Here is a 13,539-nt window from a genome sequence, read left to right on the forward strand (position 1 = left end):
CGACTTCTCACGATGCTTATGCGTCTTTCCGATGTCTCTATCATGTTCAGAAATAATTATGGTTGGTCTCCGGCAGGCCAGCAGGAGGCGGATATGGATATGGATATGGATATGGATACTGTATCGGGTTGCACCTAGCTTGTTTGACTGACTGTATACTAACGAATTTTTTTCCCTCGTTTCTTTTCCTTTACTCCTCTGCGATCACTTTGTCTATTTCCTTTGTCCATTGATATTATTGCATCGGCGTCTGGGCTCATCTTGCTCTGTTCTTTGCATGGCGTGCATTGCGTTCCCGGGTTATCTTTAGCGTTTCTGGCAGGATTTGATTTAGGTTTCATCGCGTTGTATTGTTCGGATAGACAGCGTTGAACTTATACTGTACTTTGCTTTGTACCATCATCCGTCTGCATTCTAAGGGTCCCTCGAATGACTTTGTATCTAATGTTCGCGAATGCGGGTGGACGGAGCCCTTCTACCCTGCCTTGATACCTTAATCAGATACGATATGATATTATCGGAAGCACAAGTTTACTTGTCGCTTGAGTCTACCTATCAGTACTGAGGTAATTTTGAGTATACAAGCGCAAGAGCTGTATGCATGTCTCCTGGTGAGTAGGGTACAAACAGAGTATGCTGCCCTCGCTAGAGGTTGGGTATGTTCTCAACTCGAGGGTTCAGCGGCACTGTAGGGACGGAAGGGAATGATTAATTTCTCTTTATTGGAATGGGTATATCCATATTGAATCAAGCTAGAGTCAGAGCTACTCAAAAGTCCCGTCTGGAAGTTCCGTCTTGCTGCCAGTGCCATCTGTGTCTGCGCTCCTCGTCTACATCGGCATTCCCGTATCAAGTTACTTCACGCCTAGAGTAGACCTAGGTGGGTTTCACTCTTGAATATAACCCAGTGGCGGTTTGCTGCGCGTTCTCCAGCGTAAATTGCCCCTCCTTCACACCCAACGGCCCTTCACCTCCTACTTACTATTTCATTCCATATTCCTGAGAACAACGTAATATTTCGGGTAGCTGCAGTGATATGATACAGCTAAGCTAGATAGATTAAACTCATCAATTGCCTGGCTATAACTCCCCGGCTTGTAATTTTCAAGACCCAAGCGCGGAAAAGTATATCGTTAAACAGTGCATCGACGCAGTGAGATAGATAATACATAGCTGCTGAACAGGAAAGGGCCCGTGAGGTGACACGCTCCGGTTCTCCCTTCAGGTAGCATTTCCCAAAATCATATATATTGTATGCTAGGCAAACCTGCATCCTGTAATGATAAAGATACAATGGGTATATGTGGCAGATTTAGGGTTTTGCGATGCCAAGCCCTGACCCGATGCTATGGAACCTCGCCCACGGACAAGCTCCAGCAAACAAGAGGCACAGAACGAACGCATCATTCAGGCGGAGTTATAGGGGCACGGCTGCCCGGAGCGAGAAGATGGAGAAGAAGGTAATTCAAGTACGCGGCAGTATATACCACTTCGCAGCTTCGCCGCTTCCTCGGCACTCGCACGAACCGACGCTACTGAAGGCCGCATAAATGGCAGCATGAGGTATGCTTTTGACGGGATTTAGCCCGTCCCTGAAGCTCGTAGACAAGGCTGGATTACGTTCAGTCAGGAGGAAAACAGGTTACGTTAATATCCTCTTTTTGCTTAGTCTAAAACGCCAGCATTTTTCGCAAGCGAGCTGGACTTGTGTATTGAATTCTGCTACCATCTCAGATGGCTATTCCTGGACTTGAAGAGTGCCTTCATTGCTGTGGTATAATACGATTCTACTACCATTTTGTGTTGCTCCCTGGAGATTCCCTCCAGACCATACTCCAAACCCAGATCTTGCAGGATTATAATACCCACTTCTACCTCTCTGCTGATATAATTCCCCTATTGAGCTATAAAACAACTGTATTACCTCCCACGGCTTAGGGTATAACCAGGCTGTTGCACCCGCACCTGGATACCTGGCCCAGATGCCACTCATATCTGCAAGAATTTATTTTCGGCAATTGTATCAACCTCGTCAATATTTCCATCATTTATCATAACTATCAAGTATCCAATATCTACGACAGCCAAATCACGGTGGTAATTCCTTTAGAGCCATACAAGCAGTAACTGCTCGTGAACAACGATGTGCTCGCTCTCCTCGTCGTGAAAGTAGGGTTTAGAGACACATAGGTCCAAATCATGTCCTGACTTTAAAGCACTGGTCTCCATATATAACTTTACCCCGCTGATCAAAAATAGATAACGCCAGGTATTAGTGTCTACGGAAACTACACGATGCTCGAAAGCATCGTTCAGGGTGCCAAAGCTGGAACCCGCCGCATGTAATAACTCTGACCAGAGATTTCAAGTCGGGTCTGCCCCCACAATAGCCTGGATATTGCTGCAACGGTAAAAATTCTGTGTCATGGTGATAGCTATAATACAGTACCCCACCAAGTTGTTCAGCCTGAATCACAAGGGGATAAGAATCATCCAATGATCAATTTTCTTGAAAACAATCAGGGCAAGACCTGAGACACGTGATTTGGATAGACAATAATCTGTCGCAAGCCCTTGTACAGTACATTATTTTATAAACTCGGTATACGGAAAGAGACGCACGCCAGAGGTATTGAGCCTGAAATGTTGAAGAGCAGAACCAGAAAAAGTGAAATAGTACGAAAAAAAATCTAGTCCATTTTATTTCTTTTGGGTATAATAGAGAGTAGCCTCAATTTCAGACTCGAACACCAAGCAGCAACCATAGCTCGGCTGTGAAAATGGGTTCAGTACCACGAAGGTCAAGTGGTTATGGAAATGGAAAAGTTCGACGATTTCATCCGCATTCGAATGGGGTGACTGGTTTGGCTAATAACCGAGATAGGCTGCATTGCAGATATGCAGGTACAATTGGAACAGTTTCATTTATGCATGGGACCCTGATATATGAGAGCCCATACAGATTATGCACAGATTCCAGGGACCATTCCGGAACGGAACTTTCCCTCGCCCATCTTCCGATTAGTCATCGGCATATAAACACATGGGAGTACAAAAAAGTAAGAAGGGATCTGCAGCTCGAGGTGGGCCTTTTCACAGCAAGTTTTCTGTCTTCATGCTCGATTGCCGAATGACGGTGCCCGGTCTCTTATCATTTCCCGAGGTCGTGGCAAAGGCATATGCTGTGCATTTTGCATGCCGTGCAGCTGGTAGGGACCAGCCCTATAAAAGCCGTCACCAGCCTCGACCAAAACTACAACTTCCCCGATTCCATAGTCGGAAAAAAATAAAGAAAATAAGAGCAAGCTCAAAACAACGAGCTCCGTCATGTCCTCCAACGTTTCAGCAAACGAGCCCGGATCCGAGGGCGTCCTCATCGTAAGCTCTCAAGTCCCCCTCTTTCGTCTAAGCAATACTCCTGCTCGGAATCGCGTGCTGACCACCTGTATATCGGAGCAGGCATTGCCGGGCTGACGCTGGCCCAGGCTCTGCGTCCGTCGCCACGGAGTACTTTGTACCGTCTTTGAGCGCGATGACTCTGCAGAAGTCCGCCATCAAGGATGGGGTGTGTCCATCCACTCCACCTTGACGACATGGGAAGCGCATATTCTGCCCGAGGTCTATGACCGCGTTTGTGAAGCACAGGTCAATCCGGCCGTCGGCCGTACTGAGGTTCGCGAGGTGCCCTGGATCAACGGTTTGACGGGTAAAGTCGAGCAGTCTGTGCCCAAAAGCAAGAGGCTTCGATTACGACGGGACGGGATCCGGACAGCTCTCGTGCAGAGTCTGGATATCAAGATCAGTCAACGTCTCTCCCTCTTTATTTGTTGATTCGCATCGGAGCCTAATCCGTAGCAAAGTGGGGCAACGACTCGTCAATATCGAAAAGGTCGACGGTGGCGTTCGCGCCGAGTTTACAGACGGCTCGACTGTCCTGGGAACAGCGCTGGTGGGTGCAGATGGTTCGACCTCGGTGTTCGCAAGTTCCTCGCGCCCACTTCGCACGAACTGCATCGCCTGCCGATCAATGCAGTGGGCTGTGCTTTAATGATGAGCGAGGAGCAGGTCAACTACTTCAAAGACCACGTTGACCCACTCTGTTTCATGGGCACTCATCCGGAGACTAACACGTTTGTGTTTTGGTCCCTCCTCGACACTCCCACGTTTCCAGGGATGCCTTACCGTGCGCAGCTGTACTTCTCCTGGATGGCGTGTGACGCAGACGAGGAACTGTTCCAGCAGCCCTTGCTCGACGTGTTCAGGCAGAAAGGCCGCCCTTTCTTTCCTCGCCTGCGTGTGATCGTGGACGCATTGCCTGATGGTACTGTCGTGACCAAGGTTAACCTGGTCGACTGACCCTCGGTCGAGTGGGACAATTGGGATGGCACCTGCACCTTGATCGGTGATGCGGTGCATTGTATAATGATTTGTAAGTTTGCCTGTCTGTACGGAGCCAGATTCGAGCGGAACTGAACCAAAATGAACCGAACTGGACCTAGCTGAATTGAACTAACCCGAGAACAGACCGCGGGGAGGGAGTGAACCATGCAATTGTGAATGCCTGTCAATTCGCGGATACCATCAAGGCCGCTGCTGATGGTCAAGTGCCCATGGCTGACGCCATCAGAGAGTATGAGAGGCAGATGCGCCCGCGAGCAAAGGAGGCAGTGGAGACCAGCAGAGAGGCTGGACACGATGGCCATTGCTACGCCAAGATCGACAAAGAAGGGAGCCTTGCCCTCCTAGGTGAGAAGCCAGTCTAGTTGGTTTCTGCGTTTGCTCAAGCCTCCCTGTAAGGGCAGAGGTGGCTTAGGTGATGGTGCAGAGTCCTTGGCTACCCCGGGTTCCTTCAAAGTATAAGTTGATAGACCTTGATGGGAATAGTTAAGGGTATGGTGAACACTTTCCTCTTTCCTTGTAGCAATTTTCCTGTCTCGGTTCTTCTGAATAAATCCCAATACCAGCGGCGCGCATGTCTTTCAATGCTCGATATCAATTCCGATACTACACAGACTCTGCTATTGCTACCAGAGGTAAGAAAGTTTAGCATCTAGCCTACAGTAAAATAATATAAAGCCTTCAAGGCCCGTCGGGCTTGAAGCAGATGACAAAGAAGAACGCAGTCACGAGCGAACCACCAAAGGGCTTTGAAGCAAAGAAGGAAAGAGTGATGTCCAGCAGTCCGTCTAACAGGCATCATGTAGTGATGGCGAGTCTACAGCTCGAGCTCCGCCTTCAACAGGACGGGAAGGTTGTTGTGTATAGATCCGCAACCAGTAGCATTAGAAGGCTTGACGCTCAAAATTTTGTAGGACAACTCTTCTGCGGGTTGGTACAAGCTGACGAAAGCCTCTCTTCTTTAAACAGCCCACAACGGGTTTACTCAGAAATGGGATGGCGGATAAAACATTCCTCAAGAGGGAATTCTGTGGCTACTGGGCATCGTGCAGCTCCAGTTGAAGATGCTATTAGCTACTCAGCTTACTCGCATAAGAAGAATATAAATTGAAGAGAAAATATGGACGCTTCTAAGCGACCGATATTACCTTCCGAATGCTGCGGCTTTGCCTCCCATTGAAGTTACTGCCGCTGACTCTATTGCTAAGGGAGAATATATTCAGCGACGCGTACGGATAAGTAACAATAACTTGTGTCATACAAATGCAAATATCTCAGTATAGGATCATGTTAAATATAGTGTCTCGTTCTTAGGTGCTAATATAAGTAATAAACCTTGGATAAGAAATACGAGTAACATGATGCTTTCAAGCGTACAAGTGGTTATGCAACCAAATTACATACTGAAGGCTTATAGTTTTATTCTTGAAGACTTCCAGAGCCAGAAATAACGAAACATAATCCTTCAATGATGCCGTTCTACCTTTCCTCGCTGGGAGGCCTGTTACTGAGACAAGGTGTATAAACTAAGATCTTCATCGAAAAGTCGTCAGCCGTTTCACGGCTGTGACAAGAAACTCATCATTACTTATTGTAGACGAATTACAGGATGTTCAGATAAATCTCAGCTCGGACCGGATTGGCAAGCAACTGCTTAGGATTGCCCTGTTAGCATCTGCATTACTTGGCACACTACTTGACACGTGACGTTCTGTACCCTACTGAGAGATTTTGCCACTACCAAAAAGGGTCAACCCTTATTAGTAAGGGCTTTTATTCTGGTTGTCACCTACCTACCCCCACCTGCTACAACCAAAGACTATAGGATAGTATAGTTGAACGGATGGAAAAGGTATAGCTTATCCCATTTATCCATCTCAGGGTGCCTTTTGAACAGAGCCCTACCTAGCGGTGATCTAAGGAAACGGCAGTTTTGTCACATCCTTGGCTTGAGAGGCCATAATAGTTCCTTATTATGATTTTTTGCTGAATTGTCACAAGTTGCTGTGAGGAGTCCTGGAGGCGGACACAGAACGGGTCAAGATTATGCCTCCATTCAGGATATCTCCAGGTATTAAATTCTCATTCCATGGTGCGGAGTGAGAAAAGTCTTGCCGAACTTCCTGCACTGGCAATGCCCAAAGATGCATTGAGGTCGTGAATCCTACATCCCTGAATGACTTAAAGAAAGCAACAAACGTAGACGGGAGAGAACTTGAGACTACTTTTTGATTGCGCTTTTGCTAACTTTGGAACCGACTTTCAATATTAAAGATCCCAGCTGCAGTTTGCGCAATCGCCGACAGGTCCGTCGTCAGGTTTGAGCAAGTCACAGGCCTTTACAGCCTTGTGTCCGCGACAAAGAAGAACATAAGTACCTAAGTAGGACGCAGACTGATTGGTTGGGTTTCAGAATTGTGCAAGTAGGGTCGACAGAAGCTTCGACTCATGTACAAACAACTCAAGTCATAAACTCCGAAAGAGCAGTAACAGCGATATTGGCAGCTAGTAAAGATGGTAGTTTGAACTGGATTTGTACTGCATACTGAGTTGTCATGCAGTAGGCTACTGAAAGGGCTGCTATGTCTGTAGTAACCCAACCCTAGATCCACCTACGGCAGGGACCACGAGCGATGCACGATCTCATATACGCAGGAATTGCCCTTCAAAAAGAGACCATCTCAGGAAAATGTGCAGGAGATGTGTAAGGAGCTTTTGGGAAATGAGGATCTCAAAGTATGAGATTCACGTGCCCGTCCAAGCTTAGATATCGCCGATTATTACTTTTTCGGTGCCGGACTATGCATATAGGCCGGCGGGAGAGTACCTTCGAGGGCTGCTTTTTGATCTGAAGAGCAAGTATGGCCGAGTACCACCGGTGCTGCTGTGTATAACCTCCCATGATCCAGATGCTCTCAGCATGCGAATGTCGCTTCCACATGCCACGTATTTCACCTTCCTCGTCCACACCCCAGGTCACGTCCAAGCGCGAGGCAATGTCTCCTGCAGTCAAAACATGGGCACTTCCAGTCTGATAATCAATCTTGGTGTTAGCCACAGCCACGTCTGACTTGCTACCCAGAGTTTCAGTAGAAGTCGTCACCACATTTGAATCAGCAAAGCCAGTACACCATATGACCGCATCCGCATCCGTATCGAGACAAGTGCTGTCCAAAAACTGAAGCCCAGTTTCCCTATAGCTGACAGGCTCTGCGCCAGCCTTGAAACTGACCTTCCCTTCCTCAATTAGCTTTGTTCCGCCAAAGTCTATGTAATGGGCCCCCGCACGCTCGAGCAGGTTATTGATCGAGGTACAAGTTGGTTCTCGACTGTCGAGAACAGGGAACCCAGCTGCATTGAGTGCGGCGTATCGTTCCGGTTCAGCCGATGCGAGCGCAGAAAACAATTCACGGCCCAACTGTCCGTCCACGATTGTTGGTAGTGAGAGAAAGAGGTTATCGGCCGCATATACGCCCGTATCATTAGTGCCGAGGCTGGCCTTGGGACAAACGTACTCAAGAGGCACGATATATGTGGGCGACCGTGCAACCATTGTTACGTCAAGGGCGGCACTGTGGCAATCCTCCAGGACGTCAAATGCGGTGTTTGCAGAGCCAATGATCACCACAGACTATGGACGTTGGGTCAGGTATTTAGCACAGTTTGGTTCACGACCATCTTCATCAGACACACGGTTGGCTTACCTTGACCCCTTGTTCCTTCAGCAGCTTAGCGTTCTTGTACTCTGCCGAGTGGATACTGATTCCTTTATATATATGCGGCTCTGCAATATACGGCATATTCGGCTTCTGGGATCCAATACCCGTTGCGAGGACGAGATGACTTGAAATAGCTTTGCGCTGCCCAGCCGGGGTCTGGAACGCGATAGTCCACTTTTTCGCCAGCTCGTCGTACTCAGTCCACTGAATCTCAGCTGAGTGGAGTGTATTCAGGTTGAATGAGTCAACATATCGACGGACTTGGGATGCCAGGTCTTGTCGTGTGAGCAGGTGAGAGATCGAAGTTCTTCGTCATAGGCTGTTGCTCAGTCTGGTTAAAACATTGGCAGAGTGGGGGAAGTGATGCGAACACTCACACTTATAGGGAAGATCACAGAATGCAGTTGGAATATGGAAGCGCATACAGTCATATCGAAGTGCCCAATTGTCGCCAGAACGAGGGCCCGGTCAGCCATAACGCTCTCAACACCAAGAGCCTTTAGACGGGCAGAGAGAGCAATGGCGCTTTTATCCAGATCTCAGTAGGCAACTGAGCAGAGGACGAGGGCTGCCTTACGCATTTCCAGCACCGATAATGAACACGTCTGTCTCAAAGTTCATTGAATCCCGAAGAGGCCTGGCAGGAGCTCGTAAATGATGTTCATCTTCTGCTTGCAGGTCTAAGCTCTCGAGCCTAGTGCTCAATATCCAGATCTTCCAGATAATGTCAGCTCCATCATCGATAACGAGCAACAACAACATCTTGACCCGGCAAAGACCAGCAGGAGATTCTGTTTTAAAGACGAGAGGACAGTCGATAAATTGCTAACAGAAAAGAAAGCCAAATTTCGGTCAGCGACTAAACTCAATCTCACGGTCTGTATGCAACTGGTAGTTCCGGACGTACAAGGGCAGGCGTGGCCGTGAGAAACACTGCCTCACCGTCAATTGCAATTCTAGAAGAGAAATCTCTCAGCCTTGCCGTATCAAGAAAGCTCGCTGCAATTGCACCAGGGTAGCGGAATGTGCGCAGATGCCATGTCAGCGTCAGCTGGTCCTTCCAGTATGACTGGTCTGCATAGAAACAGCTCTCGAGGGCTTCAGCGTCGCTGGCAGCCAAGGCGGCATTAAGTCGATTCAGGACACCACAAGCATAAGCGATGACTTCCTCACCATCTATGGAGCCCGGATCGATCGAACTGGCTGTCAGAACTGGGAGTGGATGCTGATCCGTCATCTTGCGCAAGTCGGCACGCGGAGGATGCTCTTTGTGAGCTAAAGACTGTGAGTCTGGTCCGTCTGGCGGTCTATAAATATTGTAGATATTAGTGTTTGAAGACCATAAAACAATGTTTTCTGTTGTCCTGAGACTCACTTTTAACCATGATATAGTTCGAGCAATTGGGAGACCAAAGGCGCTGCCAGCTTCACAAGGCAGGTGCATAAGAAGGGACCAATGCGGCGGTTCGTGGGTATACCTCCAACCACGCAAAGAACTATTCTGGAGTAGCTCGCCACTGGGTGGCAATAGAGGGAGCAGTCGCTGCGGAAAGAATTCGGTCAGATATCTAAAGTTGGATTTAAAGTTGGAGACTAGTTCAAAGGCGTAAGCTAGGAATCTGTCATTAGAAACAATGGATCTTGTCGACTTACGATGTCCAAATTCCGTGTTGTCACTCTCCCGTCTTGTGCTAAACCTCGACGATCTGTTTCTGAGTGCTGTAAGCGCTGTTAGTGCTGGGGCGTTCATACCCCAATATAATAAGTATGACTCGCGGTCAGACCCACAGCGGGCGGGTTGGCCGGGCCGATTCTGGTGGGGCTGTGTCACAATGTACTGGGTGTGGTCTGAGTGGTCAGAGAGACGTAACCTTACGCTAGTAAGATACGGTTTCATACTCCTGGGTTCTACCGGTTCGCACCTGGAAATCTGCACAATCAAGGATCTTATAAGGCCTCTTCATATGATTTGATGTAAAAAGAAACTAAGCGTGAGCCAACAATTTGTATTCATGGCTCATTCTCATCTAGAACGCTTTACTCGGAGGTCCAGTTCTCGTATATTCAAGGCTGCAATCCCGCTAAATTGGAAGAAGATTATCCTTCCAATAAACGGCAGAAAGAACGTCCTCTGGTGCGAGCTGCATGATTGTGGTATTGTCGCAGTGCTTTGGGGTGTGCTGCGTATCTTGCTCTTGAAGATGCAATGTATACCTCATGAAGCCGCCTGGAAACTTCATCCCCATCTATATGTTACCCTCTCCTTATTGTGATGCTCACCTCCGCATTGTGCTAGACCGGGAGTCAACAGGGCCTAGATATGTTGCTAAGTTGGATTCTGCACTGATATCTTCACGGCTGCTAACGAGGGCTCGTATATTGGGCGCTGTGCTGGGGTTGAAAGACTGCGGTGTGAAGGAGTAGGCTCATGGGACTGTGCAGGTAGCGAGCGTGGATGCTGGAGGCGTAGTTGAGCGTAGTCTGCTGGCTAGTTTTTGAGGTTGGTTATTGTCAGAATCTAAATGAGGTTTTCCTTTTCACCATCATGCTAGTTAGAGGCGCGCAGAATGAGTCTTAGATCCCGGAGGTAGTGCTCGCAAGCTTTTATTTATATCAGTCTGGTCAATAGGGCGTCCTCACAGAGCAAAGGAACCAGACAGCTGTCAAAGTACATGAGATCTTGAAACAGAAGATGGACCTTCCAATTTACTACGTATACTAAACGCTTCTGCATTCAAACAGCACACTGAGAGCCTCGACTTGATAGCTACTAATTCCCATCTTCCTTACAAGCATCCCTCAACACGGTCTCCCGTCCACAATAAACCAAACGCGCACTCCCGGGGCTCCCGACCAGGCCAGCCCTAATAAGCATACTCGGCATTCACAGTATCGTATTTCTTTCCCATCACAGAGAGGACATACGTGGTCTCCGCACTCGAGTAGGTAGCCTCAATCACCCCATCAAGACAATAGTATTCATACCCGTCTTTGCGCTTGATGATCGTCCAGTCAAGGTCCACCTGCGGGACAGCAGATAGGTTCGCCTTAAGCTTCGCCAGCGTCTTGGTATCGCTGTTCCTGTGCACTGGTGCGCTGGTATCTTCTGCGTTCACCCACACATTTATAGATAACATGTTCGGGCGGCCAGCAGAGACGCGGAAATCCTGGTAGAACTTAATGGGGATCGGCTTGTCCTCCTCGAGGGTCGAGCCCTTGGTCAGAAACCAAACCATGGCGCGCGCGCGGTACTCACAGTCTCGGGAGCACCAGTATCTAACCCTCGTCCATCAGTTTTGCCTTGGTCGAGAAATGTAGGGGAGGGAGACGGTAAGATAATTGCTTACCTTTTGCTCTTGTCATGCTTCTCAGCATTAAACGGCTCGCTCAGCTCGATTCCATAATGCCTCCGCGCCTTCCGACTGACTACATCCACAGTCTTGAGCGCCTTGGTTCTGGACAGTCCCATCATAACCGCTCCCCTCACGACCGCTGTCCACGCATTAGGCGGCTGCAAGACTTCCACGCTTTTAAGGGCATCGCGAAGCCGTTCTTTCAGGTAACTGTTTTGCCCGAACCCGCCGACTAACAGGACAGCTCGGACCTCGGTGTCACCGCACGCGGAGATCTGATCCTGTACGTATTTAATGACCTTGAGGATGAGCGGCTCGAATATAAAGTGCATTTCCTCTGGAGAGATGGTGATCTTCCCGCGCCGGACATTGAGAGCGCTATTATTTGAGAGGCCGGGAACGGGGATCACATAGCCGGAGGTGCCGTCTATAGTTGGGGAGTATTGCTTCTTCACCTGCAAATAGTGAGCAAGAATGCACATGTCAAGGTCGTGGAAGGGGGTGGATACAATAGAATCAAACCGTTCCACGGCTTCCTGTAACACCTCATCGTCCCACCCTTGCTCCCTCCCGAGTTTACGTGTCAGAAAATCCGCAAACCGTCGATTAAGGAAGGTCGAGCCACAGGGACCTCCAGTTCCTGTCGTAACCTCTTCAACCTGCAGGATTGGAGTGAGCGCTATGATCTTATACGAGATCAGATCAACCGTGCCGCCGCCGGCATCGCAGAGGACGAAGCTATCTCCAACATGGAGACCGTGCGGGTCCAGGCCGTGGATTGCATAGATTGCCGCTGCTTCCTGCGTCGTGTTAAATCCTAAATCTATATCTAATGGGTTGAGGAACGGTTCCGAAACGCGGGAACATACTGGCTCTGAAACAAGTGAGATAACTTGCTCCTTTGCACCGCCGGATGCCTTTTTCCATGCCTTCAACGTCTTATCCTTTGCGGCTTCTGTCCAGATTGCAGGAACAGTGAGCGAGAACTCCATGGGTATAGTCCTCAATAGTGCAGAACCGAGCTTCTGGTCCAGGGTGTACATGATGTGCTTGTAGATTGATGAAAGGTATAATTCCGTCAGTTGCTCGGGGGTCTTGTCGCCCCAAGATTTCGTCGAGACAAGAGGGTTGCTCTCGTCGAGGCCTCTGTATGTTGAAGGTTGTTAGCCCGGCTCATCTTCGTTTGGGCTACCGGGTGGGAGAAAAGAAAAAAAGGGAATAGTACAGCTTAAACCACTGATATCTATCCACCAGACTGGGGATCTGGAATCCCCATTCGACAGTCTCACCATCGGCATTGGGAGTCTTCGTGTAGCGCAGTTCTGTTGGTACCTTCACACTACTGATACCTTCTCGTGCGCCAATATGAGAGGGCCATGCTTCTATGACTGAGATGTGGTCGGGCTGCACAATGAGTATCAGTTCATATCCTTGAGTTCACACATATTCCAGAATCAGTAAAAAATAGGGGAATACCCGTCTAGTTTCAGCCCACGCGACACCAGTGAAGGTCGTGCCAAAGTCTATTCCAATGACAAGCTTGCGGTCGTCGAAATTAAAGGCATCGAATGAATCCTCCATTTCGCTATCTTGCTTTCGCTCTAACAGATTCGATCAGGAACAGGGAAGATAGGGAAGGGAAAAAGACAGTATTAAGGTAAGACTCCGTCTTTTGTTGAGGCAGTCTTGTATCGGCAGCTTGTTCACTTCCAGGTTATGCCGAACTGAAGCTAACTGACTCGCCGAGGCAGATTAGACGGCAGGTAACGTTTCCTATCGGTTATCTTTTAACTTCTCGTGTTGAGCCTCGTGCCCGTCTTATCCCCAATCAGAAAGCAGGGTCATGAAGCGTGGCAAGGCATGTTCGTATTCCCTAGGCTGACGGTGGCTAGCCCTAATTCGAACAGTGCCGCCGCGCCCCGGGCACCTTGCAGCGTCAACCTGCCTTGCGCCTTGTGCCCCGAATGAGGTTACGAGTTAGTCATTCCTTCCTCGGATTACAGCAGTACAGGTAGTCGCTTATCTGCCGTCAGGAGGAAGAAGTGGCCGACGCACTGGTTCTATTCCCT

General features: G+C 48.8%; 3 protein-coding genes across 3 annotated transcripts; 1 reads left to right on the plus strand and 2 right to left on the minus strand.

Annotated features, from left to right (window-relative positions):
* Window positions 1-3,327: 3,327 nt before the first annotated feature.
* On the plus strand, window positions 3,328-4,763 carry BDW70DRAFT_162374 (uncharacterized protein; the record flags this gene model as incomplete). Its single annotated transcript, XM_073741125.1, has 6 exons — window positions 3,328-3,378; window positions 3,486-3,492; window positions 3,545-3,802; window positions 3,861-3,962; window positions 4,034-4,321; window positions 4,525-4,763. The coding sequence occupies 6 exons, from the start codon at window positions 3,328-3,330 to the stop codon at window positions 4,761-4,763; spliced, it is 945 nt and encodes a 314-aa protein (XP_073593515.1).
* A 1,237-nt stretch (window positions 4,764-6,000) lies between these two features.
* BDW70DRAFT_162375 (monooxygenase) lies at window positions 6,001-9,354 on the minus strand (the record flags this gene model as incomplete). Its single annotated transcript, XM_073741126.1, has 6 exons — window positions 6,001-6,048; window positions 7,226-8,029; window positions 8,103-8,392; window positions 8,497-8,642; window positions 8,695-8,942; window positions 9,025-9,354. The coding sequence occupies 6 exons, from the start codon at window positions 9,352-9,354 to the stop codon at window positions 6,001-6,003; spliced, it is 1,866 nt and encodes a 621-aa protein (XP_073593516.1).
* A 1,627-nt stretch (window positions 9,355-10,981) lies between these two features.
* BDW70DRAFT_169996 (Hsp70 family protein) lies at window positions 10,982-13,051 on the minus strand (the record flags this gene model as incomplete). The annotated part of the gene is made up of 6 exons (XM_073742823.1): window positions 10,982-11,393; window positions 11,465-11,925; window positions 11,980-12,270; window positions 12,340-12,616; window positions 12,696-12,874; window positions 12,947-13,051. The coding sequence occupies 6 exons, from the start codon at window positions 13,049-13,051 to the stop codon at window positions 10,982-10,984; spliced, it is 1,725 nt and encodes a 574-aa protein (XP_073593517.1).
* Between the last annotated feature and the right edge of the window lie 488 nt (window positions 13,052-13,539).

This window comes from Aspergillus foveolatus (assembly GCF_047715535.1).
Source record: "Aspergillus foveolatus strain CBS 279.81 unplaced genomic scaffold BDW70scaffold_48, whole genome shotgun sequence".
NCBI lineage: Eukaryota > Fungi > Ascomycota > Eurotiomycetes > Eurotiales > Aspergillaceae > Aspergillus > Aspergillus foveolatus.